The following is a 25,879-nucleotide window of genomic DNA, read 5'->3' as shown; positions in this document are numbered from 1 at the left end:
TTGTTCGTGAGTGTGTTATGTACAACTATGTCTGATAGACAGGAACAAACAAAACAATACAATCCAATCGCGTGTGTCTACCATTCACCGGAGTGATTGAGTGTGTGAATGATTGAATCATTCGGATTTATTTGATTTATCTACACAAATATCTTTATCTATTTTGTTTGTTATTAGTGTTAAGTGTGTGTCTGTCTTTGTGTGATCAATTTGATAGATAGTGTGTCCGTTTGTTTGTGTTCATTGCAGGTACAAGTAAACACTTTCACACTTCCAAACACAAGTACAAGTACATCTTCATATTCATTCATCATTCAACCAATCATATTACTCATAGTATTATATAATATCATATCAATTATCAATCATCAATCATTCATTCATTCAATCACAAATAATAGATATATCTTAAAAAGCAGGAGGAGTGTGAAAGCAAGCAAGGTAGCGAGTGAGCGAGAAGTGCAAACAGCAAACGAAGATCTTAGATTCATCGGAATTACTTAAATATATATAATATATATATATACATATAAATATAAATAATATTATCAACTCACATCAGATAATATGTCTTCAACTTCTCCTACAACATCAGGAGGACAGCAGACTCAACAACAGCAGCAGCCACAACAGCAGGTATTATCACCAGATGGAAAGGTGTGTATCCTGCACTCACTCATTCAATTAAACAAACTGCCAATCAATCAAATAACTAACATGTCCCGGAATAATAATAATGTGTAGAAGGTTAACTTAAAGGAAGCCAGTACTGTTGAGGACTTTAATAAGGATGATGCAAATGGATGGGATTTTGGAGGCTCGATAAGAGTTAATACGCTACACAAGAATGACGTCAAGCGTGGAAACTTGATTGACGAGATATCCGACTTGAGGAATGTACTTAGGAAGTCGGTAATGGGTCCATTGTCTCGTGAGTTGCTCACGGACAAGATGTACATGCCACCGGGCGACGACGAGTACGACCTACTGGACGCCGCCACAACATCATCGGGCGGCGGCGGCGGCGACTACCGCATGCCACACTCAAGAAGCAACGTCAGCATCTCATCAATGTCCTCGTCGCGACTCTCACAACATCAGTCGGTGAACGAGGAAGAGATCAAGCAATGTGACGCGATCGAGAGTGAGCTGAGCGAGCTGCTCACAAACAAAGCGGCCCAGGAGGACGTCCCAACGATCACCATCAACAAGGAGAAGCTGGTCATGCTCATGAAGGACTACAAGCGTTCAAAGGACGTTATGAAGGTCAAGTCCTCGCTGATTCAAGAGATGGACAATGAGCTGTGCGAGGTCAGGGGTGACCTTGAGCTCAAGAAGAAGAAGATCCAGATACTCAAGTCGGCTCACAACACAATCAGACCAAGCGCCCATCAACACGCAGTCGTCGAGCAACAACAACAACAGCCACCAGCATCATCATCCAACAACAACACTAGAATGAGCAATGGCACTGGTACAGGTGGCCGAGTTAGGTCATCCACTGTTGCCTCACCACATGACACCCAATCATCAGGACAAAGACAACAACACGAATCATCATCTTCATCAGCATCAATTAATACATCTATCAACAATCTACTACAACAGACCACTTCGGCGCCGGGTGGCGTGATCAGCGAGGACATCAACTCAAAGATCGTCGACGTGCTCAACACGGCCAAGTACAGGATCGAGAGGATACAGTTCAAGAACCGCATGCTGCTCACGTCCAAGATGCACACGCTGTCCAACGAGATCCACCAGATTCTGGACAAGCGCATCACCAAGAAGCAGGTGAACATCGAGCTGGTCAAGAACTCGCAGATCGTGGCCGACTGCGACGAGAGATCAGCAAGTCCATCGTCAACTTTATGAACGGCCTGATCGAGCAGGCGCAGGTCATTGATGTACATATCGACGACGCCAACAAGAAGAAGAAGTTCAAGCTGAAGGAGAAGTCCAAGAAGGTGATGGACCTGGAGAAGTCCAAGAAGCAGATCGAGGCCGCGCTGGCATTCCTCAAGATTGAGAAGCGTAGTGTCCGCGAGCTCAGGGACCGCTTCGTGTCCGTCTGCAACGAAGTCACCGCACTGTATGAACACTGTAACACTATTGAGAGAGACCTGTCCAAGTGGGACATCGAGCTGGAGCGCCTCTACTCCAAGGTCAAGGAGGGATACTTCAGCGACTACTTCAAGCTGCACCCCGTCTTTGAGACGTGCAGCGCCCGCATCCGCGACCACCACCAGGTCAAGCAGGACCTGATCCGAGAGCTGGCTAGGAGAGAGGCCGCCCGCATTGCATCGGAAATCTATGTCAGCGGCATCATTCAGATCCTCGAGTGTGGCGTAGACCTCATTACCGACGAGAGAATGGTCGACGTTGCCCGTGTGCGTGGTTTGGAGCATCAGGTGCACATGCTCTATCACGCCCTCCACGACCAACAGATGGAGATGTCCTACGCCATCCACATGAGAGGCAGCGGCGGTGTTATGCCACCTCAGGCTTCCAACGAAGGCTCGAGTCCACAGCAGCAACAGACTCCGCCACACCCCCACCAGCAGCAACAACAGCAACAACCTTCATCCTCTGGTTCCAGGGGCAGTCCAAAGGTGTCTCCATCCAATACCGTTGGAAACAAGCCACCCACTATGGTCGGAAGCAGTGGCGACCTGAGCAAGAAGAGCAATGATTCCAGAGGTTCAATGGGAAGCAACTCTAGCGCCCAATCGTCACCAATGTCCTCATCTCCACCATCTACCAACCATATCACATCGGCAGCAGCAAAGTCATCAAGCACACCACCAGTCCTGTCACCAAGCAAGCCAGCAGTTCAGACACAAGTCCAACCTTCACAGCCACAAACACAGCCACAACAACAAGCAAAGCCAATGAACACAACACCATCAGTAGCCACAACAACATCAACAGCCACTTCAACAACTGTTGCCACAAAGCCAGCGACATCAACAACATCTACAACCACACCAAGTAGTGCGCCAGCCAACCAAACAAAGAGTCCAACTCCTGCGGCAGCAGCAGCCCCATCTAATCCACGTCCAAAGGGTGCACCAGGTGCTTTCGTTATGGAGTCCCTTATCAAGAACACTGACGCCTTCTTCTCGGTATGTATCCCACTACACATCTGTCTAACAACATAATACTTATCTCTCTATCATCTCCATAATCATTAGTTGGCCGACAAGAACCAGTCCTCGCCCCTGTTGATCAAAACATCAGGTTATCTGGATACAATCAGCGACCTTACAGCTGAGCAACTGATTCAGAGCGCATACGCTGCATGCAATGAAGGCAAGGTCTACTCTGACTCACTGAGGGTCAATGGAAGCATGATGGGTGGCGACCAGGTCGATGTTTACATGGCATCAGAGCTGTTGAAGCACTTTTTCCGCACTGCCAACCCATTCCTCTCTGAGCAGCTGACTCAAGAGTGGCTGGCCGTTGATTCAATAGAGGACAACGAGAGAGCCATGGAGGCTGTCCGTACATTCATCAAGAAGATGCCAGATGAGAACAAGGCCATCCTCAGCTCACTGCTGCGTCTTCTCAACAAGGTTGCCCAGAAGTCTCTGGCCAGCAAGCCCAATCCGAACCTCATTCCAACCATGTCCAAGGCGTTCTCTGAGCTTGTCTTGAGAACAAATAAATAAATAAGCCTATACTACTCTTTATACCTAGTATCCTAAAATAGAGTCGCTGCTCGTTTATTTGGAAGTATGTCCAGCAGAATATGTGCCAGAGGAGTGAAGGGTAAGGAGGTACAGGTCAGGTTGGAAGCGAGCTCATGTCGACTTAACGAATGATTGACTAACTGATGTTGTTGTGTGCCATGGCGGTCAGTAAAGTTGATAAGCTATTGAGTGGTTGCATCAAGCTCCTTCATCTCGGTTAGGATCTGACCCAGAGATGTTGGCGCCACGGGCACGATAAAGTATGACTCGCCAGCTTCGACCTTGTTCAAAATGACACCATGGTCGGTGAACTCCACCAACATAGCGCGTAGCATCGCCTCTGATGATATTAGGAACATGTCGACACATCGATCGAACAAAAGGTTGAACGACATCCTCTTCTCCTTGTTCCCAATCAGGTATTCCAGTAGCACTTTGAATATGGATCGCGCATTTGGTGTAAGACTTCTGAGGATGACAACTACCGACTTGACGTTCATCTTTTGTCCACGAGTGAACAGTAGCGACAACTCATAAGCCGTCTCCACTGTGTATTGCGCAAATGTAGGTACATCGTGCCACATCCAATTGAACTGCACTGTCATGTTGAGATCCCATACTGGATGTAGGTTGGGCTGGTTAGTCAGTGGACGAATGGAATGATTGATTGACAGGGATCATGCACTTACAGATGGGACTGTTGACATGGTCGATCGAGGCAATGATGCGGATGTTGGGAATCTCGGCAAGACTACCAAGAACCTTTTGAATCTTCTGGTGACGCACAGACACGCCGTCGATGTTGTGTATGATCAGATAGATCACGTCGTACAACTCAAAGTTCTTTCTCCGTATATGTTCTTCATCATCATCCATGAAAGAGCCATTTGGCATTGTAGCCATATCCGATGCCGACGTGAGGTTGCGATCTCTCTCTCTCCTTCTATTGGCCTTGGCCTCAAACAATGCCTTGATGTGTTCGACATGATGTATAGGTGTGGAAAAGCGCTCATTTGATAGGAACAACTTGTTAGATATGCAGTACAGTAGCTACACACGTGATCGATTGTTGTTAGGAGATGGACCAACCAAGAGTATGTATGTATGTCACAGCCACTTACATCTTTGATGTTGAATATTGGTAGATAGCCGTTGATCTCTATGTGTGGCCCATCAAGACAGAATCGATTACGGAACTGATTGATCAACTCCTTCTTGCTGCCATATCCATAGAGCAACAGGTTGTAGCCCATTGTGAGATCGTTCCACATCTCATGCGACTTGTTCAGACTGTACTTCTCAAGAAGCTTAGCCTTGAGTTCTTGATGCTTCTCTGGCATCGAGTCAAGCAAGCTGGCCACCTCCGAGCCATCAAGTAGCCTTGTGTCGGCAAGAGTGCGTGACGATGTCTTGCCAGTGTCTGCTTTGAATGAAAAGTAGTCGAGCTCTTCCTCTGAATCACTTATCATAATGTCTCCATTGTCCAATTGATCACCAGCTTTCTTCTTTGTAGACTTGGAAGTAGATCCTGACTTCTTCTTCCTTGTTGAAGTTGTAGATGTAGTAGTTGTTGTTGTTGTTGTAGTCTTTGGTTTCCGTCCCGTTGTCTTTTTCCCCGTTGGTAATGAATCAATCGCCATTGGTTGTACTGTAGTATTCTTCTTCTTCTTTGTTGTTGACATTGTCTGTATCTGTATTTGTGTCTCAATTAAACTTTGAATTCAAAATGAACTCCCTCCTTTTTTGATCATTGTCCCTCAGCTTCGATGAGAGTGTTTATTGTCAGAAATCATTAACGATTGGCACTACCAGAGTTGATGTTCACTGATTGTCGTTTTATCTCTTGGACACCTTTGATCGACCAAAGTATATGTCGGCACACTTCTAATGTCTTGGCATAGGAACTGGCAGCAAGCATGGCAGAACTCATAGTGATCGAGTCTTGATCGAATTCGTTATTCTCATCGGTAATCAAGTTGTCTTGATACATGTTATGTCTGATCAAACTGTCATAGTACAATGCAGAGTCACCAGAGTGGAATCTAAGTGTCTTCTCATCAGCCAGTTGACCAAGATAATCAGCAGTCCAATCCAGTTCCCCAAACAACATTCTTAAGTTCTGAGGTCCATCTGACTTGTTGAACTTTCCAATAATAACTCTGTATGAATGAGAGTGATCGAGAGTGAGTAAGTATGTGATTGACTGATTGGAATAGATCCATGTTGTATTACATACGAGGGGAGTAATTGACATGTGGAGTCAAGACTGACCAGACAGACATATAGCTTTGTGGAGAGCTTGAGGAGGTCTCGATATTGTCGGAATATCTTTGGTTTGAACATAAGTTCCAGGTGGACATTGTTGATAAGTGAGCGCATCGTAGCTATTTTGGCTCGCATCTCTTTCAATTTGAGGTTGTTGAGCTCCTTGTTGCATGTGTTCGGACACATGGCATGTGAATCGAATCGGAAATGATAATGTATAAGTTGTTTGAATAGTTGGTTTGATTCATCCATCAGTTGGCACAGGCCACTATCCAACTTATTCTGATCGTATTGTGGAAGCACAAGATTGGACACTAATACCACGGCCATATTACCAATGGAGATATGTAGCACACGGAGCAGACAGAGAACGTAGCTTGGTGAGCCACGATAGAACATTGATATACTGAGCACTAGGAAGGTGTTGCCAATGAAGCTGAAGAGTTGTGGAAACTCATTATGGGTGATATGATAGGAGAGTTGTGTAAAGAGTATGAATGTGATCGATTGGAGTATGAAGGCACTCGCCACACCACTTGAAGGTAGATTGACCAGCACTGCCACTCCATATGATATCAGTCCTCCTATTAATGTTCCACCAAGACGTTGAGCGGCAACCAAAGTTGATGTGCCAACGGTCGATGACATTACAAATTGGTAGGTGATGACCACCCATTCAAAGTTATTGAATAGGATGAAGGTAGTATGCTTCCTTAGTTCCAAGAAGATAAAGCTGAGTAATGTGGCACCAATGGAGAACTTTAAAGCAAATATCCACTCGGCGAATATGCGTGTCAGTGCTGCCATCACTACCACCTTGGCTCTCTGTGTGAATGGATATTTGATCTTGGATATACGCCTTGGGAATGGGTATGCACTGTTGAGGCTGCGCTTGATGTTGTTGAACATTTGTTTGATCGTGCGCTGCAGTGAGTGGTAGATTGAACGGACTGCCAGGACCATGTGATTGGACTCGACTGGATGAATCGATATGTCATAGACGATGAATGATAGCTTCTTCAGATCATCAGAGTACTTGATGATACCCATGAGGAACCAATGCACTCTAGATATCTCTGGGTCGATCTTTTGTTGTGTTCTGGCTCGATCAGAAGTATAGTAATACTCTTGATTGGCGACGATCTCATGGTACTTCTCCTTGAACTCGGTTGTCGTGGCGCTGATCGTCTCGAATGATTGCATTGCCAGAAATTGAAGAGTATCCATTGACACGTGCTTCTCACTGTTTAGAAATGAGTGGACATCACTCATTGACCATTGACTGTATATCGTTGAAAGATCACTCTGTTTCTTGTAGAATGAGAAGAAGTAGTCTGATCTCGTCCTCATCATCTTTTCCATAATCAACATGATTGTCGTAGACTCTTGAATGAGTATATCAATGTAGGGTCTCAGAGGCAGGATCATCTTGATTCGGTAGTCCGACACTTTGGACAAAACATGTGAGTGGAGCATCACCAACTTCTTGTGATTCCTGTCCAGTTGAAATGCCATCTCCTCCAGCTTGGATATGATCGACTCGGTCCACTCCTCCTTCTTGGCCTCTGCCAGATACTTGTACAATGTATTCAATCCTTTGGAGTATTTGACTGCCAGTGCGATCACATCCTCTGAGAACTTTGGGTTGGGGACGTACTTTGATGCTGCGGATGCCTCTGGAACTGAAGGTGCGACACTGACCTTGTTGCTCTCATCGATTGTAATGACCTGGGAAGTATTAAGTAGATACTCTGGCACAGTCTCCAGAGGAAAGAATGGATCCTTGACAGTGTACCTGGACATAGTCGCCTGATTCCTTATTCGATTGATGATGGTCGCGCGATACTCTTGGTCAGTCGCCATGTTTGTAGATGGTATTCGAATGTCACACTCGGCCTCAAGTACGTTGTCTGATCTGTTGATCAACTCTTGTCCGGCCAGTTCAAAGAGTTTCCTTGACCTGGCAATGACCTTGCCACTGTACCTCATGAACAGTGTTGAAGAGAAGTATGGATTGAATATAATGCATGCTGTGAATACAGATACTAGCATGGCAATTGAACAGACAAAGTACCTGAGGAAGACGGTTGTGTTCTTTTGAAGTAGTTCGAAGGAGTAGAGTATGACAAACAATGAGAGGAACAAGAACTTTGCTTGTTGGAAGGGCAGCCACTTGCTCGTACTTTTGGTCAGACTGCTGGTTATGAATATAAATATAAAGTGAAGAATGATTGTTATCCATAGGATATGATCGGCCATTTGATAGATGATGTATGCTCCAAAGCAACCGATGAATGCTCCAAATGTAGTTCGCAATACATTCTCAATGATCACCAAGAAGGAATCTGACGATTGGGCCACCTGGAATGTGAATAGACATATGAATATCTGTGAGAGAGGTGGAAAGAAGTGTTGGAACACATCAATCGTTGAGAACAACATAGATAGTGAAACAGTTGCAGCCACAAATACTGGATAATAATAATGTACATTATCTTTCTTTCTTCTTTTATAGAACCTAAGTATGTGTTGAATATGATATGATGAATGAGCAAGTTGAGTTGTTAGTACTCAATTTATTATGATGTTAATTGATTGATTGAGTAGGATGTTCATACTCTTTTAACCTCTGCAACATCATATTATACTATCTTCCTATTTATATATATATACATTGTTATACATAGGTAGTGCTGAGCAATGAGGGATAATGATGTCCATCCACTACACAAAGGGGTACTCATCCTTTGCCTGTCTGCAGTTCATTGTCATTGACACTACTCACATTCATTCTTTGACAACTTGTGTGTCTCTGTGTATGTGTGTTAGTGTTGACAATGTGAGTGTGAAGTTGTAAGTGTACTAGATAGGGTCTTATTACTTGTTATGGCAACATTCGAATGAACAAATAGAGGGGGGGTTGTAGACGACAATGATGTTCTCACTCACTGCGCCACAATGATTGATTGCTGGAAAGGAAAAAATCAGACTTTATAAGGTAACATTCATTCTCATACGGTGAGAATAGGTAGTTGATGATGATTTTTGTTGAGGTTGTTGTTGTTGTCCTTGTTGTTGATGATGTTGAAGTCTATTATCGATTATTATAAGTGCTCGCTCAAGTCGGTAGAGTAGCAATGATGGATTGTAAGGGAAAACATTGTTCTGGTGTGATTTGCTGATTGTCTGAGTTAGCTTATGTAGACTTCTTGATATCAAGTAGTAATCGTATTCAGTGTCGCTGGAGACTGAGTCCACCTCATCCTCCTCGTCCACTTTGTTGTTGTTCTTGGTATCTTTGTTGGTGTTGTTGAATCTATTGTCTACAACTTGTTCGATGTCATAGTTATCATTGTCATCTTCGCTAACACTGCCGGTATCGTCTTCATCCATATTGGTGTCGGGTCGTACTGGGAACAACTGGAAAGAGGTAGGATTTGTAACTATATAATTAAGGTATCTATAATGAAGATGTTAGTACATTGTCCATTGATAGTGTTGGGAATGAATGTAACATAACTTACTTTAAAAAGTAGGAAAGGAATTGAGTCGACTCGCTAGATATTAACAAGTCAATCAACATGGTATAATCGAATGAACATATATGCTCCATAAAGTATTGGAACACTAGATGCGGATGAACTGTCCTGGACAATGTCTTCAAAACAACATTGTTTGTGTTTAGCCTGTTGTCGCGAGGAAGTTAGTTAGTGGCGGCAACACTCTCCACACATGCGCCGAACAAACATACCTCTCAATTGAGTTATGAATAGATAATAGGGTCTCCATGGTGTCGATGGCCTCAATGTCTAGATGCTCGCCAAAGAGATGTGCATGTCGTCGGATACTAAAGCGACGAATTAATGCATTGGCGTCGTCACCAAGTAGTTCGAGAAGTGTTGATATATATGGCCGGGAGTCTTGTCCATTGGATAGTAATGTGTTTATGACCTCCAGTACCAGTTTATAGAAGCGTGATAATATGATTGTAGAGGTGCCGCGAGAATGAAGAAATACATTAGCCACGTCGCCACTACCATAGCTACTGGTAGTTGGCGAGTCGCCAGAGGATGTGGTTGTTGTTGTTGAGTTGCGAGCAAGAGTACTAATGTCGCTGTTGTTGAATAGGTTACTAAAGTAGGATACAACGCGTAGGTACTCAGTAATGATATGACTATTGGCCTTGTTGAACATTGTGAAGATCTTGAGCACTTTGAGTATGATGACGTAGGCTGCCGACCTGTCTGGCGCAGTGGTCAACTGTTGCTGTGATGGGTCTTCCATGAGGCAGTGACGAAAGATGTCCAGATAGAAGTTGCCCAGCTGATGAGTCGATGAGAACAGGTTGTTGATAGAGTCGATGTGAGGATGTGCGCCAGCGCCACCCAAGTTGCCATTGTGAGAGTAGAGTAGCTGTAGCAACTTGTACAGGATTGAGAAGACGTATGGGTGGGAGCTGTCAATGAGACAGCTAGACTTGGTTGAGCTACGGCAGCTACCTGATGAGCGTATATGTTGGATGAAGTCCACGGTGATTGAAACCACGAGTGAGTGACTGTCGTTGTTTGAGCAAGTGGTGGCATCAGCTGAAGGGTCGTTGTTGGACGCGTCGCGTGAGTCGCCATCCTTTTTGTGACCGCGTCCATAGAGTATCTTTAACAACTTGTAGATGGTCTCGTAATAGACGATGGGGCCATCTGGCGTGACATCCTTCATTCTAAACACCATGTTTAGTATCTGTTGACGATCGGTAACATTGTCGAATTGTTCAAATACTGTTAGGAGGGACTTCTGATAAGCATGATAAGCAAGCATGCATTTCTTTTGTCTTTGAGCTACCATGTCATTACACTACATCGCATCATGTTAGTATAAGGTTGTTGTTGGGGTGGCGTGTGGCCGTAGAACTTGTAGATTCCGTTGCCGTGTTGCCTTGTTGCCGTAATTCCGTTGCCGTGTAGACATGTAATGTCCAGTAATTCAATACTTACAATCTTTATCATACATGTGGAGGGAGGTAATGTACACTGATTGTTGATATCCATCAACAAGTTGAAGTTGAACAGTAGGTGATCACGAAGGTCACCATCATTGTCCATTGTACGATGGACGATCATTAATTTATGATCGTCAAGGGAAACGGATATATATATTTAAAGAAGTAAGTATAGATAACGAACGAATGAATGAGAATGAGTGATGATCACAGTTTGAATAATTTTGTTGATTGTGATGTGTGATTGTTGGTTGACTTGGAGAATGGAGATTGGTAGCTGGAGCAGTGAGCGAGGCGAAGATGGAACATTTATATAAGTTTATGAATGACGTGTTTGCACTTCCTTTGTTCGGAGATGAGTGTATATAGGTATGTTGGGAATGAGTTGGAAGTAAAATCTAAGAAGCTTGCATACTCATGTGCATTCAACTACATTTTATTTGGGACTGGCTGCTGAGGTGATGTTAGGCCAGGCCAGGTGAGGTGAGGTGAGGTGCAGTATGAATGAATGAAAGAATGAATGAAGTCGATGATGTTGGAAACTGAGAGTGGCGCAGAGGGCACTACTGCCAACCACCCCCCAGCAGAGAGGTCGCTGACGAACAACTAGACGGTGCACGTTGAGCATTTATGGACAAGTATGGCCAAGGGTATATATAAATGGACCGAATGTGTAGTGCTTTGCAATCAATCATAAACACTTATAAATCTATCGCGTGGTTTACCCAAGATGGACTGACGACTCGTCCTGGTCCAACGGCCATAAATTTCGCCTTTTTTGGCATAAGGCCTCCATTTTTGAGATGTGGGACGACGCTCCATAAATGTTCACACGCGAGGCTGATCTGGCTTGGCACCTGCCTTGATAGGTCGGAATTGGGACAGTCCATCGAAGACGGGCCATTTATTGCCTGTACCTCTTATGGTCCTTGATCTTGGATAAATAGTAACGCAGCTCATCGTACTCGCTCGTCCGGCTGGGTTCATAACGGTGATCACCAACGATGTTGTCGGCCTGTTGTTGTTGGTGATGTAGAGGTTGTTGTTGTTGTTGATGTTGGTGATGTTGATGTTGGTGATGGTTGTCGCTGGTGTTATTGCCAAAGTTGAATCTGTTAAATATACGCATGTTGTTGTCAAAGTACAACTGCTGTTGTTGATAAAAGTCTGGATGTTGTTGTAGTTGTTGTTGTTGTGATTGTTGATTGATATCTACATTGTTGTGATTATTATTATTGTTCATCATCATGCCTTGATTTTGTTGTTGTTGATACACAAATCCAGGATCATGATACATGTTGTTGTTGTTGTTGTTGTTGTCGTTTGATATATATTCCATGTTGTTGATGTTGTTGTTGTAGTCGCCATTGACAATACCATTGCCATTGTAGTTGAAATTGTTGTTGATGTTGTTGTTGTTGTTATCGTAGTTGTTGACATTGACATCCCACGCCAAAGGTAGATCCATCTCATCGAATGTAAAATGATGATGAACAAACTCCTTCTTAAACTTGTCAAACGTCTGTTGATCGCCTCCATCTATTGGTCCACGTGTGCTCTTATGCATGCCGCGACCTCTACCACTTTCATTTCCACCGCTATGACCACTGCCGTCACTACCTTGAAGTGGCGGTGTTTGAGTTGTCGCCACAACTACAGGGCTATCCTGACCTAATGTTGTTGTCATTGACGTCAATGACTTGTTATATATCGACCATAACTCTGAAAAGTCTTCCAGTGGATGATGGTAACCCAATGTAATATCATACTTCTTCTTCTTCTGTTCTCGCCTATCATCATCCATCTTCTTCAACATCTTTGATATCTCTTTCTCGGTCAACAGTGGACATATTAGTCGATTGTCTCTGTTAATAATATGATGGAGTTAGTAAGGTTGATTGTTCATTCATTGATCGACTTCATTCAATCAAATCATACATGTTGGTACCATCAAGTATTGAGTTGGCCTTGGTTATCAATGATTCGTCAAAGATATTGTTCTTCTCCCAGATGCCCAACACCTTTTCTATATGTTCTTTGTTCTTCTTCTTTGTCTCTGCATTGTCATCGGGTAATATCAGAGGCAGTATCTCTTCAATATGATCAATGACCACCTGTCTATATGCTGTTGTCTTCTTTGCATGACATCTCTGACATATACTATCGACCAAATAAAAGAATGGTAGTCTCTTCTGAAATGCGCTCTATATGTTCATTCATCGATTGATTGATTGTTCAATGTGATCCATTCATTGAATGATTGATTGATTGATCAAGAATTGGGTCAAGTGGAGATTGAATGAACATTGAACAATGATGAGGGATGGAGGGATAGAGGGAGGGATAATGGTTAGCGGTCTGTTCAACAATGTCAACTCAATGAATGAATGAATGTATCATACCTTCCTCAGCCTATTCAGTAATACTTCAAAGAGATCATTGATGACTGATATGTTCTCAATGACGAATTGTGACGCTCTGTCTATTGATTCTTTGGTGATTGATAGAGTCTCTAGTTGCTCTTTGAACTTCTCCGTCGGGTATTCATCATATGACTGCATTGTAAGATGTGAAGGTGGAGTATTGACTGGTCCACCAAAATGTTGACTGTCAACTGGTGAGGTAGTAGATGACATCATCATCATCATAGTAGGTGTAGTACTATTACTATTACTATGACTTTGACTATGACCATCTGATGATGTTGTTGATGTTGTTGTTGTGGTTGTTGTTGTCGTTGTCGTTGATGTTAAAGTCGGTGAACAAGTACTTGTCGGTGCTATGTTGTTGTTGTTGTAGTACTCATGAGCACCATTCGAATGGTGACTCATTGCTTCCTATATATATATACTCTGCTGTTGTTGTCTGTCGTTATCCTCTGTTTATTATGTTATGTTATGTCATACACATAATATGTATCTGTTGGCGCGAGTCAGATGAACAATCAAAAATGATTGTTTGCTGACCTTCAAAGGGTGGGACTTGATTGATTGGGTGCGTGGGTCCTCAACCGACCCCTCAACAATGTTTATGGGATATGATCAATCACTCAAACACAATCCCCAAGCATATGACCGATTGGGTTCATCCCAAGATAGGTAAGGTGGAACGAGATATATTGATGGGTTTATTTCGAGAGTGACCAACCAACCAATCAATCAATCAATTCTATTTCTTTGCCCTTGATGACCTGGTGCTGCCGATGATACTGCTGGAAGTCGTGGTCGTCGAGTGATCATTGTGATTTGACTTGGCCTTACTACTGCTGCTGCTGGACGTGTTACTGTTGTTGTTGTTGTTGTTGTTGACTGTGGTACTCCTCCGCCTTGATGGCCTCTGTGATTGGAAGGGAGGCGAGACCGTCCTGGCAGACGATCGCATCGAATGGCAATTGGCAGACTTGATTTGCCAATTGGTGTGCAGGTTGGGATCGCGCGTGAACCTCGTCGGGAACTCGCTCATCCCCTTTACTAAATTGTCTGATAAATAGTTGTCGTCCAAAGCTGGCAAATCCTTGGTGAGTCTGATCGTCTTGATTGAGAGGTTGGGATTAATTGTACAGTGCAATGTTTGTAGATACTATAGATTGGTTGATAGGTTGGTGTTAGTGTCTGCCTGTCCATGTCACTGTCCATGTCTGTCGCGTGTGTCCTTACCTCTTTGATATAATGTAGGATTTTGTCCAGTGAACAAAGACCACCGTTCTCTCTGATCGCCATTGCTGCCAGGTCTAGGATGTGTGATGGGTCACCTGCCGCTCGAGTCTCATCAGAGGATGACGATGAGGAGTCGTCGTCGCCATCATCGTCGTCAGCCTCGTCGTTTGACTGATCCGAGTGTGAGGACTTGGTCTCGGCCTCCTCGACAACCTCATCCTCGACTGGCTGTTGTTGCTTCGGTGGTTGCAGACTGATCTTGCTCATTCCTTTCCTTCGTCTGATTGGTTGATGTTGTTTCGGTGGTTGTGGTGCCTCTGGTTGTGGTGCCTCTTGCTCTTGTTCTTGCTCTTGTTCTTGCTCTGCCTCTGCCTCTGCCTCTGCCTTTGCCTGTGCCACAAGCTTCGGAGACGGCTTGCCCTTCCTTGTCTTCTTCGTAGGCGTCTCGTAGACACTGGTGTCTAGATCAGCATCAGCGTTGTTGTTGTTCTCGGTCTTGTTCGTGTCGTCATCAATTTTGTTGTTGTTGTTGTTATCCTGCTTGCCTTCGTCGTCATTGAGCATTGGAGGAGTTGTGTTGCTTTGTTTTGAGGATGTCTCGTCGTCGACTGTCGTGGTGGTCTTCCTCTTACGACTGCTAAACTTGCGTCGCAGTGGTGTGTGTGGCTGCTTGCCATTATTGTTGTTGTTGTTGGTGTTGTTCTCGGCTTCAGCCACGCCATTAGCAGTCTCAGTCTTTGTGTCGATGGAAACCTGAACAGGCTCGGATGGAGGCGACTCTAGCTTGTTCGGTGTAGAGGGCGGTGAGGCTGTGGGCAGGCTGGTGCCTGCCTCTTGCTTGGGGTGCGATGTTCTCTTCTTCCTACTCAGTGGCTGCGTCTTGATGATGGTTGGCGTCACAGCCGCCTCCTTCTTAACCTCGGTGGTTGATGATGATGGCTCTGTGTCCATTGGCTCTGTGTCTTTTGTCGTAGTCGTAGATGTGGTCGTCGTTGTAGTTGTGGTAGTCGTAGTGGTTGGTGTTGTTGTTGATGCTGATTGCTGTTCGAACTTAACATCAGTGGTCAGGCTCGTTTCTCTCTTGTTGTTGTTTGTTGTTGTTGTTTGTTCATTTACAGTCTCCTCCCCTTGCTCTTGCTTGTTTTCCATGCTCTCATCCATCTTGCCATCGGCTCCAGCACTACCACCATCATTGATGGCCAGGTCGACCGTCTTTCCTAGGGGGCCCAGCGAGTACCATCCAGGACCCTTTGAATTGTCCGGTTGATAATAAGGATTGTCTGCCGCTGTGTTTGATAGAGTCGCAGCGATCACACGTTTATGATCATAAGTATATCTTGATCCATCTCTCTTCCTCAGGTTGTACCATTTCTGTTTGATTGGTGTCACGTGATCGATCGAGGGGCGTTAGTATGTTTGAATGATTGAGTGATTGATGTCACGTGATCTCCTTTGCAACTACTCACATCTGACAAGAACTCCTGTATTTGAGATAGGGGAGCTGATCCATTGTTTGCACGCAGTGCTCTTATGATAAGTTCTGGAATGGGCAAGCAAGGCGAATGTTAGTGCGTGGTCAGCGAGTGATGGGAGGTCGGTTGTTGGCTACTTACTTTGTACTTCTCTTAGTGATTGCTCTTCCTTCTCATCCTCAGCATCCTCGTCTTCCTTGTCCTTCTCAGTCTCTTTGTCAGTCTCCTTGTCCTTCTCCTTCTCCTTCTCTTTTTCCTTGTTGTCCTTCTCTCTTTGTTGTTGTTGTTGTTGTTGTGATTTCTAGAATGGGACAAGGCAATTGAATGAGTGATTGAGCGAGTAGGACTCACGACTAAACTAAACTACTACTTACATCTACAGGTGATTCATCCTTTCCCTTGGAAGAGGACGAGGACGAATTTGTTGACGGACGCTGCTGTCTCTGTCGTCTCCTTCCGGATGGATTGAGCATGTAGTTGAAGCTCGAGATGGGTGGTACGGCGGGCGCAGAGTCTTCCTCGTTCATTGACTCCTCACCATGTGACTTGTCATACTCGTCGACTTCGGAGGAGGGATAGTCAGACTTCTCAGAGTCCTCGCCGCTCGTGGCCTTTGACGCGGCGCCAAATGCGTTCTCGGCTGCGCGCAAAGATCGTCTCGTGTACTTGCTACTCAGCGATTGAATGACTTGCTGATCGGCTGCGGCCGAACCCCTCTTCTTGCTATGCTTGGACTGCGCCTGAGTGATGAGCTCCTTGAAGTACTCTTGTCCGCCTCCCGATGTTGTGGTTACGATGGTGCGCATGGTGCCCCCGTTGATGCTGCCGTTGCTGCTGCTGCTGCTATTCATGCTCTTGTGGGAGTCGTCATCGTTGGTACCGACGATGTTGCCATTGACCAACAAAGTCTCGTTGTTGTTGTTATTGTTGTGTCCATTGATCACTGTCAATGTGACCACTCCACTGACTCCACCACCACTGGCAGTGATCGTAGTTGTCGTTATACCAGCATTGGTATCAGTCGTCAGACTCCTGAAAGGCTTGCTCTTCTCTCTCATATTCGAATACGGTTACTCTGTTGTATATGATGAACTTGAATATCAAATTGTCAGTCATTGCAATCAACATTCAATCTCAATCTTGATCATCATCTCACTCTCATCAGTTACTTACTTAAAGTGATTGGTTTGGTCTTGCTTTGTCGTTGTTACTGCTATGTTGGCAGTAGCTCTGACCAATTGGTAACTATTCGTTTGTGTGTTCTTTGATTGATTGATTGATTGATTGAATGTTGAATGTTATAGTAGTAGTTGTAATGATGATGTTGTTGTTGTTGTAGAGGTAATGATCATCATGTGCCTCTCTGTCTGTCTGTCTGCTGTCTGTCTGTCTATAACTGTTTCTACTGTTTCTACTACTTCTACTTTGAGACTGAATAATGATTGATTGACTTGACACAAAGTGAAGAAGAAGTGAATGCGCGCCGAAGGTGTTAAGAGTGTGAGAGTTGGTTGAGTTGAGTGAGCGAATGACTGAGTGTGTGTGAGTGAGTGTGTGTCGATGCTTAAGATGATCAAGTATGTGTTTGTGTGTGTGATTGTAAAGATATATCTATTACTATATTTATATATATATATCTCTATGTGTTTTGTTGTTTGATTGATTAAAGTAATGTGAATCAGGGGTGGACAATGACCCTTTCCTCTTAACTTGTGTGTGTTGGTGTGCTCAATACTAGGTCATCAAAGGCCGAGAAAGACTAAATTAGTGTGTGTGGGTGAAATCTCCGTTTTGTTGTTGCAAAAGCACCAAAAATTAAATTAAAAATAAGTAAGCGAGGGCAAGTCTGCGAGGGTAAGTCCGCGAGGGCAAGGGTAGTGTATATAGTACATGACATTACTTTATGTTTGTTTGTTAAATAAATAAGGATGTGATGATGATTATGATGATTATGATGATTATGATTATCGAAGAGAGATGGTCCAGCATGATTGAGGGTCAGCTGAAGTTAACGAGGAGGAACGGGTGGGGTTGCTCGAGGCTTGGGGGGAGGAGCCGCGCCTCCACCGGTGCTGGTCGAGGGAGCCGGTGCGCCTGGACGAGGTGGCACTTTAGCTCCACCTGGAACGGGCGGACGGTCTGGCTTGGGTGGTGTACCAGCGGCACCGCTGGGTGAGCCGGGTGGCGGACGAGGCTGCACGGATGGACGTGGAGGTGGGGTACCGCCACCGCCTACTGCTGATGGAGGCGGACGTGATGGTTGGTTGGGTCGAGGTGGAATCGAGGAGCCGGGCACTGGCGGCGTCCTGGTCGCCGGTGCAGGTGGCTGTGGTGTCGGCACATGTTCACTCATTGACTCGCCCTGTAGCGAGGGTGATCGCGCGGGGGGAGGTGGACGAGGTGCCTGGTTGGTTGGAGGGCGGGGAGGTGGAGATTGAATGTTTCCGGGTGGTGGACGACTTGGTGCCGCGCGGGGAACTGATGGTGAGTCGTTGTTGTGTTGTTGAGGTGGTGGACCGCCTGGTACAGGGGGTCTGGGTGCAGTGTTGGGTGGAGGTGGTGGCATTGACATTCGAGTCGGAGCCATTGAGTTTGGTCTTATTGGTGGTGAATGAGTAGACGCCTGTGGTTGATGATGTGCCTGTCTAATAACCTGTACCTTTACAATAGTTCCAGTGGTCTTTCCACTTGGATACTTCTTTGAGCCGCCCTTAATATCAGGTACCTCTGGCAACTCCTCGTCTGATATGAAATTCCATCTCTCAGAGCCATCATATAAGTCTAAAATATCATTGATTGATTGATTGATTGGTCGAGTGGAATGATTCCAGGATGGTTGTTTGGGTGGAGTTTGTTCGTGATTGAGTGTTTGGAATAGTTCCAGTGATTGATTGATTGCGAGTTAGTACTTTATGAACAACACTCAACACAAGCAAGTACCTACCAACATCAGGTTCCATTCTTGATGATGTTGTTTAGTGTGAGTATGAGTGATCGATCTGATGAGGGTGGGATTGAGCCCGGGACAAAGCAAAGTCAAAGTCACTCTTATGTGTTGGTGAGAGGGTGTTAGACAACAACTAAAGGTATCAATCTGTATTCACTATTCTCTGTTCTCTATTCTCAATTCTCTGTTCCAACTATTATTACCTCACTCAATCAACAACAACCAATCAATCTAACTAACAACATCATGATGGATGGTTGGATGGATGAGGCAGGGACGAGGATTGGATTGCTTACCTGCCCTCTTCTGATTGTTCGGAGAGAGATAGTTGGGGTGGGAGCTCCTTTGGAATGGCTTGTTTGACTGCCCACTCATCCAACCCCATCCATTAGATTAACTGGTTGATTTCAAACAATGTTGTGAGCCTTGTGTGGTGGACTTTTCTGATCAATAAAATATCCAGCTCTGATGGTTTTATCTGAATTGGTAACCAATATGTTCACAAGGGCGAAGTTCCCAACTTTATTAAATTAATCATCGTTTTGATAAATCAATCATTCAATCATTAGATCAATTAATTAATTAATTAATTAAAGAGATATATATATAATGGAAACATTACCATTAATAATATTACAACAAATTGTAAATGAATTGAACGATAATATTGATTTGGTATGCTTGTCATTGGTATCAAAACGTTTATATGTTGAACGTGATAGGTATATCAAACAATGTCCACAAGAGATACAATATACAAAGAATGGATTATATATATTATCATCATTCAAATGTATTGCCAATCAATCATTGAATGCAATACGAACACCATGGTTTGACAAGCCACAACTACCCAACGGTCTGCCACCACACACATCAATATCATTCGGTCCCAACTTTATCGAGCAGATCACACCAGGTAGTCTACCCCGCTCATTGGTTCAGATCACCTTGGGTGAGAACTGGGACCATCCCCTCGTGCCCGGTGTCCTGCCACCCTATCTCCACACACTCACACTTGGCTATCAATTCAATCAACTGATTGATCGTGATCACCTACCCGACTCACTCACCAGGTTGAGGTTAGGCGATCACTATCGCCAGCCACTACTTGTCGACGGCCTCCCGAACAGTTTACGCGAGCTTCACCTTGGGCGTGACTTTAATCATCAGATTCAGCCTGGTTGGTTGCCTGCCTCGCTCATCAAGCTAACTATGAGCTGGGGCTACTCACACAAGGTACTAGACGAGTCTCTCCCAAAGTCATTGCAGGAGTTGATCTTTGGCGACGAGTATAATGTCATGATCGACCCATTCGTGTTGCCAAGGAACTTGATCACACTCACACTCAGCAAGAGTTACAATCAACATTTGCTTTCAAGGACCTTGCCCCCATCTCTACTCCATCTTACCTTTGGACTAATGTTCAACTGTCCCATTGAGCTTGGATTCATGCCCAGGACACTGACTCACCTGACCTTTGGTCGACAGTTCTCACATCCAATCACAGAGGACATGTTACCAGCAACACTCCAATATCTTGCCTTTGGTCAACATTTCAATCATGACATCAGTGGTATCCTCCCTAAATCATTGTTAAGTCTCGAGTTCATCTACAGCTACTACGACCGCCCTCTGGTCTCTGGATCCCTCCCAGAGACATTGACAACATTGAAGTTGTCAGTCAGGTATAATCACGCCATCCCACATGGTATGTTACCAAACTCACTTGTACACCTTGAGTTTGGACAGATGTTCAACAAGACATTGGCTCCTGGAGTGATACCTCAATCAGTCAAGTACCTTCAATTCGGTAACAACTACTCAGCACCATTGGAGACTGCAACAATGCCTTTGTCACTCACAAAGTTGACAATACCATCAAAGTATTTGTTCAATCTCTCATTGTCCAAGTTCAATCTGAAGACATTGTCAGTGTCATGTCCACCGACAGACACTAGAAACATCAGATCAGCCAAGATAGTATATCATCCAACAGTACAAACATACATTGTCAACAATCGTATCTATCTTAGATGTTTGGACACCGAGTATACTTTAGTACTACTTGGTGAGACACTGGAAGGAAACATACACAAGACCAAAGAGTTATTCCTATCTCTTCCAACATCACCAAACACACTCGATCAGATATGACGTTGCGTTGTTTACTCTGCCCGTCAAACTGGGGAATAAATTATGGAACCGAATGTGGGTTGTGACAATCAGTTTCAACTTGAAATTATGAGTTTTGGATGAAGGGTTTTATAAACTCACTCATTTAATCAATCACTAATTGAACATGTTCAATCAATCACTCATTTAACCAAACACGAATTCCATCTTGCCAACAATTATTATTACTAAAGTTATACCAATTTACTATCATTCCTTCCTATCAACACTATGGATTTCAGAAACAAGAAGTATAATCCTTCAGAAGGTATGAATATAATTCTACAATAATATATTAGGAATATTATTAAACTGACTCTGCTTACTAAATAGATTCGATGGTTACTTGTGAAGATTTAATTAAATCAACAAGTGAAATTAGGAAAAAGGGACTTAACTGTAATTTAAAAAAGACTGGCAACAACTCATGTCACCTGGCTGGACTCAAACTTATCAAACATCTGGTGAACAAAGCAAATTGTAGTATGATCCGAAAGTCAACATCAGACCTAATCATTGCGGTGATAAGAGAGAAAGCCAACCACCCCAACAACTTGATTTGTTGCCCAGAACATCAAAACAAGTCTATTGACAAGCAGGTCGAGAAAGAATTGATCAAGAATATAGATGAGTTTCACCCTAATAGTAATAGCAACAAAAGTGTTGTATTAACAGAATCAGAATTGAAAATGCTCCAATATGCTATCACCTTGTTTGAATCTATTCAAAGAGATTTGAGAGATTTTCGTCTCGGTCAACCTCATCCGGAGTCAGGAATGGTCACAATAATCCTAAACAGATTAAAGGAGATCCTCCAGTCGATTGACTATTAAACAACAATTGTATTTATTTTTCATATTGTCATTACAAACTTAATTAAAATGTATTTATTTATTTATTAATTTGTTATATTAGATAGTTGTTTGTTGAAGGTATTTGATGTTCTTGATGAGCATTGGTTCATCAACTTCTGGTGCTGGCTGTAGTCCTATTGTGGCAAGGTCATTACATGTTGATGGATTGAGGAATCTGTGACTGGAGAGGAATGGCAAGTCATTTCCAAAGGCAGTGTACACTGGATACATGACATTGTTGGGCTGCGTCTCTAGTCTCCTCTTGAACTCCTCCAGAGTGACCTGTTCGAGTGGCACCACTTTGTTGATGGCCTGGCACACCTCCCATATCGTGACCTGTTTGTCATTGGTCATGTGGTAGGTTGGTGGCCTATGCTTGGCATTGTAGAACAACGAGTATAATGACAATGACACGATTGAGTCTGACACCCAGTCCACGCATGACAGATTGATCAGCTCGCCAGTGGACGAGCATGATGCATCAGTTGGATAACACTTGAGTTGCATGATTCCACGCATCAATATCCTGATCATATCATTGTCATTGTCAATGCCAGACTTGGAATGAGCATAGATCACACCGGGTCTGAACACCATTGTAGGGAGACCCCTTGACTTGGCCTCATTGACCAACTGCTCGGCCACCAACTTGGTCTGACCATAGCCACCCAGTGTGTGATCGTCCAGGTTGGAGACGGGTGGAACGGTCGAGTCATCAGTGTCCTTGGTCAAATGTCCAAATGTTCCAATGGTCGAGACGTGCGCCACTCTGACCACCTGATCACCGACACACGCCAGTCTGAGCGCCTCCTCAGTGCCACCGACATTGGCATCCTTCATGTTTGGATACGGGTTCATCAGATGGACCAGCGCGCCATTATGCATGATCAAATGGACATCGTTGGCAATGTCAATGAACTGTTGCTCGCTCAATCCGAATCTCTTCTGGCTCAGATCGCCAATGACCGGGATGATGCGCTCGGCCTCGTTCGGACCAACCTCCAACTGATATTTTGATGTGAGATGTTGGACCAACTTTTCGCGTGCCTGTGCCCTGCTGCCAACATTCCTGACCAAGCAATACACCTTGCCCACCATTGCCTTGTTGCGTCCAGCGAGAAGATCATGAAGAAGGTGCGATCCCAGGAATCCAGTGGCGCCCGTCAAGAATACATTGTTGCCAGTCGACTTGATTGGCTTGACTGGCTTGCCCATGGGATCGATCGACTGGTCCAGCTTGAACTCTGCATCCCAATCTCTCTTCTTGGACATGGCAGTGACATTGCCCTTGATGATATCAAGTATATGGCCAATACTATGATCCTTGCTCAAGATGAACTGAGCCGAGATATTGATGCCCTGCTTGTCCTTGAGTATGGATGACAACTTGGCGGCACCAATCGAGTCTCCGCCAATGTCTGTGAATGAGATTGAGTTGATGTCTGACATGTTGACATTGTTTGAGCTTGTATCAATGCCTAGCACACCCTTGATATAGCTCTCTACGATGGACTCCAAGTCACCTTGTTGTGTGAACAATGAATTGTTCAAAGTCTCCAAAGTCTGCAACATATGATCAATTGGTGCTTTGTAATATTGACACAAAACAGGTCTGGCCATCTTTCCAGATGCAGTTATCAATTGATTCTGATCACGCCAAGTTGTGTTGTCCAACATTATCATCTTTGGTATCTCATAAGTTGGTACCTAAGAGTGATTGATTGATTGATTGAGTGAGTGATGTGGAGTATATGTAATGGAGTGTTTGACAAACTTACATTCTTCTCTTTGGATAACCTGGATATCTCATTATGGATGAGACTCTTGAGTTTATGGTTCTTGTTGAGATCATCCATGGAGTGATCGTCACTGGTCAGGCCACAATGTTGCAACACATTCTTTTTTGGAACAACAATGGCAACAAGGAATGGTTTACCAAATGATCCATATACCAATATATGTTGGATCAATGGTGACAAGTTATAATATGTCTCAATCTTTTCCGGACTATTTTGATTGATTGAGTGAGTGAGTGAGTGAGTGAGTGAGTGGGATAGTTCCAGACAGATGGGGTCAACACTTACTGGACGAATTCACCATTGCTCAACTTGAAGGTATTCTTGATACGATCGACAATCTTGAGGTAACCAGGCTCAATTTCTTTGAAGAGATCACCTGTACGATACCATCCATCAGCAAATGCCTTGGAAGCCTCTGGATTCTTGTAGTATCCTGGATATTGGAATGGTGTCTTGACCCAGAGTTCACCAACATTTGGTTCTTGACTCATACTTGGCACAGGTTCAAGACGGTATTGAATGTTGTCTGTCACCCTATAGTTGACTGTGATGTTGAACGTCTCCATATTGCCATAGATCTCTGTGGCATTGTCACCCCAACACTTCTGCATAAAGTCTATAATAGACTGAGATACAGGTGCAGCACCAATTCTCAAACTATTATTCGTTGGTTGGAATATTGGTCTGATCAGATTGATTGCCTCCGTCTCCACCTGGTCCTCTGTCCATTCAGGATGTTCCAATCTCAATCTATGAATAGTGTCCAAGTGTGAAGAGTAGATAATGTGCCAAACTCTAGAGTATTATGATAGAGTGAGTGAGATGTGATTGGAATAGTTCCAAACATTGTATCTGTCCATACCTTGGAACGGCAACAAACTCTGATGGACGTAGAAGTTTGAGATCTTCGATGAGGTTGTTTAGATTGGAATTGATTCCAATTTGACCACCTGTGTACAGGGTCTTGATATCTAGTCTCCTCTGAATATGAGCTTGAGTAGCATAACTATATATAGTCTGGTGTTTGTATGTGTTGGTAAACAACTTTACACCATGATACAACACTCTCTCGGTGTAAATAATGCCCTTGGGTGGTCCTGTTGATCCACTAGTAAAGACTAATCGTTCATTTCCAAATAAGGTTATATGATTAGTTTTGGCGCCAAATTCAAATGATCAATCAATCAATTGCTTACATAAAGTTACTATCTCATCACCAACGAATTTATCTTTACCATGTGGCAGGATACCTTGTGACTCACTTTCATTGAATAGTTGATCGAATGTCTTGAAAGTGATAGAGTCTGGTAATGATTGACGAAGTGTCTGATCGAGATCATCGCCCAAGAATACAATAAGTTTGATATAGTTATAATCTCCATGGTTGATCAATCTAACTAGAGATGGGAACATCGTACTGGATACAACCATACATGTTGCATCTGAAGTGCGTAACATTGAAAGGAGATTCTCATCATCTATCAAGTTCATTAGTAAAACTTTGATTGGTACCCATCATACTTCAATTAAACATACCATGTTGATGATGGAATGGAATAGTGATCATTCCATAAAGAAGTGATCCATAGTCAAAGTAATACCATTCTGGGCAAGTCTCTGATGATATTCCAATAATGGATCTCTAGATATTTTTAATATTAATTAATCCATAATATTAATCAATTAATCATTCAATGAACATACGTTTGGCAATAGTCTCTTGAGAGCTGATCCGACTATACATATATTATGGTTAACTTGGCTGTAGGTCATCCATTGATAGTCGCCATATCCACTTGGGTGTTCCTTCGATATAGGTACTTTCTGTCTTGTACCTACACATGGTCTGTCCTTGAATTTCTCCAAAGCATTCCTAATTAATAATAATTAATATCCTCTATCCAATCTCTTTATTAACTTAATCATACATACACAAGTAACTCATAACAATCATTTCCAGTTACAGCTAAAATAAGATTGAGAGATTAATTATTTATTAAATGAATAAATACTAAAAAACAAT

General features: G+C 43.7%; 11 protein-coding genes across 11 annotated transcripts; 3 read left to right on the top strand and 8 right to left on the bottom strand.

Moving 5' to 3' along the window:
- Positions 1–567: 567 nt before the first annotated feature.
- Positions 568–1,875, top strand: SAMD00019534_060540 (hypothetical protein; the record flags this gene model as incomplete). The annotated part of the gene is made up of 2 exons (XM_012898652.1): positions 568–657; positions 745–1,875. The coding sequence occupies 2 exons, from the start codon at positions 568–570 to the stop codon at positions 1,873–1,875; spliced, it is 1,221 nt and encodes a 406-aa protein (XP_012754106.1).
- On the top strand, positions 1,872–3,671 carry SAMD00019534_060530 (hypothetical protein; the record flags this gene model as incomplete). Its single annotated transcript, XM_012898651.1, has 2 exons — positions 1,872–3,125; positions 3,195–3,671. 2 exons carry the CDS (start codon positions 1,872–1,874, stop codon positions 3,669–3,671), a joined length of 1,731 nt encoding a protein of 576 aa, XP_012754105.1.
- A 203-nt stretch (positions 3,672–3,874) lies between these two features.
- Positions 3,875–5,374, bottom strand: SAMD00019534_060520 (hypothetical protein; the record flags this gene model as incomplete). The annotated part of the gene is made up of 3 exons (XM_012898650.1): positions 3,875–4,311; positions 4,382–4,742; positions 4,814–5,374. The coding sequence occupies 3 exons, from the start codon at positions 5,372–5,374 to the stop codon at positions 3,875–3,877; spliced, it is 1,359 nt and encodes a 452-aa protein (XP_012754104.1).
- A 110-nt stretch (positions 5,375–5,484) lies between these two features.
- Positions 5,485–7,160, bottom strand: SAMD00019534_060510 (hypothetical protein; the record flags this gene model as incomplete). Its single annotated transcript, XM_012898649.1, has 2 exons — positions 5,485–5,851; positions 5,929–7,160. The coding sequence occupies 2 exons, from the start codon at positions 7,158–7,160 to the stop codon at positions 5,485–5,487; spliced, it is 1,599 nt and encodes a 532-aa protein (XP_012754103.1).
- A 97-nt stretch (positions 7,161–7,257) lies between these two features.
- On the bottom strand, positions 7,258–8,399 carry SAMD00019534_060500 (hypothetical protein; the record flags this gene model as incomplete). The annotated part of the gene is made up of 2 exons (XM_012898648.1): positions 7,258–7,342; positions 7,441–8,399. 2 exons carry the CDS (start codon positions 8,397–8,399, stop codon positions 7,258–7,260), a joined length of 1,044 nt encoding a protein of 347 aa, XP_012754102.1.
- A 335-nt stretch (positions 8,400–8,734) lies between these two features.
- Positions 8,735–10,772, bottom strand: SAMD00019534_060490 (hypothetical protein; the record flags this gene model as incomplete). The annotated part of the gene is made up of 4 exons (XM_012898647.1): positions 8,735–8,769; positions 8,975–9,417; positions 9,482–9,643; positions 9,709–10,772. 4 exons carry the CDS (start codon positions 10,770–10,772, stop codon positions 8,735–8,737), a joined length of 1,704 nt encoding a protein of 567 aa, XP_012754101.1.
- Positions 10,773–11,857: 1,085 nt separating this feature from the next.
- Positions 11,858–13,589, bottom strand: SAMD00019534_060480 (hypothetical protein; the record flags this gene model as incomplete). The annotated part of the gene is made up of 3 exons (XM_012898646.1): positions 11,858–12,818; positions 12,892–13,157; positions 13,356–13,589. The coding sequence occupies 3 exons, from the start codon at positions 13,587–13,589 to the stop codon at positions 11,858–11,860; spliced, it is 1,461 nt and encodes a 486-aa protein (XP_012754100.1).
- A 532-nt stretch (positions 13,590–14,121) lies between these two features.
- SAMD00019534_060470 (hypothetical protein) lies at positions 14,122–17,139 on the bottom strand (the record flags this gene model as incomplete). Its single annotated transcript, XM_012898645.1, has 5 exons — positions 14,122–14,532; positions 14,610–15,980; positions 16,076–16,149; positions 16,223–16,382; positions 16,456–17,139. The coding sequence occupies 5 exons, from the start codon at positions 17,137–17,139 to the stop codon at positions 14,122–14,124; spliced, it is 2,700 nt and encodes an 899-aa protein (XP_012754099.1).
- Positions 17,140–18,089: 950 nt separating this feature from the next.
- SAMD00019534_060460 (hypothetical protein) lies at positions 18,090–19,041 on the bottom strand (the record flags this gene model as incomplete). The annotated part of the gene is made up of 2 exons (XM_012898644.1): positions 18,090–18,862; positions 19,026–19,041. The coding sequence occupies 2 exons, from the start codon at positions 19,039–19,041 to the stop codon at positions 18,090–18,092; spliced, it is 789 nt and encodes a 262-aa protein (XP_012754098.1).
- Positions 19,042–19,637: 596 nt separating this feature from the next.
- Positions 19,638–21,185, top strand: SAMD00019534_060450 (hypothetical protein; the record flags this gene model as incomplete). Its single annotated transcript, XM_012898643.1, has 2 exons — positions 19,638–19,703; positions 19,791–21,185. 2 exons carry the CDS (start codon positions 19,638–19,640, stop codon positions 21,183–21,185), a joined length of 1,461 nt encoding a protein of 486 aa, XP_012754097.1.
- Positions 21,186–22,114: 929 nt separating this feature from the next.
- On the bottom strand, positions 22,115–25,629 carry SAMD00019534_060440 (hypothetical protein; the record flags this gene model as incomplete). Its single annotated transcript, XM_012898642.1, has 7 exons — positions 22,115–23,764; positions 23,836–24,064; positions 24,142–24,651; positions 24,719–24,974; positions 25,053–25,298; positions 25,393–25,498; positions 25,561–25,629. The coding sequence occupies 7 exons, from the start codon at positions 25,627–25,629 to the stop codon at positions 22,115–22,117; spliced, it is 3,066 nt and encodes a 1,021-aa protein (XP_012754096.1).
- Positions 25,630–25,879: the final 250 nt, after the last annotated feature.

The sequence above is a fragment of the Acytostelium subglobosum genome, assembly GCF_000787575.1.
Source record: "Acytostelium subglobosum LB1 DNA, scaffold: scaffold11, whole genome shotgun sequence".
NCBI lineage: Eukaryota > Evosea > Eumycetozoa > Acytosteliales > Acytosteliaceae > Acytostelium > Acytostelium subglobosum.
The sequence above is the reverse complement of the archived record's forward strand: the minus strand, read 5'-3'. Positions and strand labels throughout refer to the sequence as shown.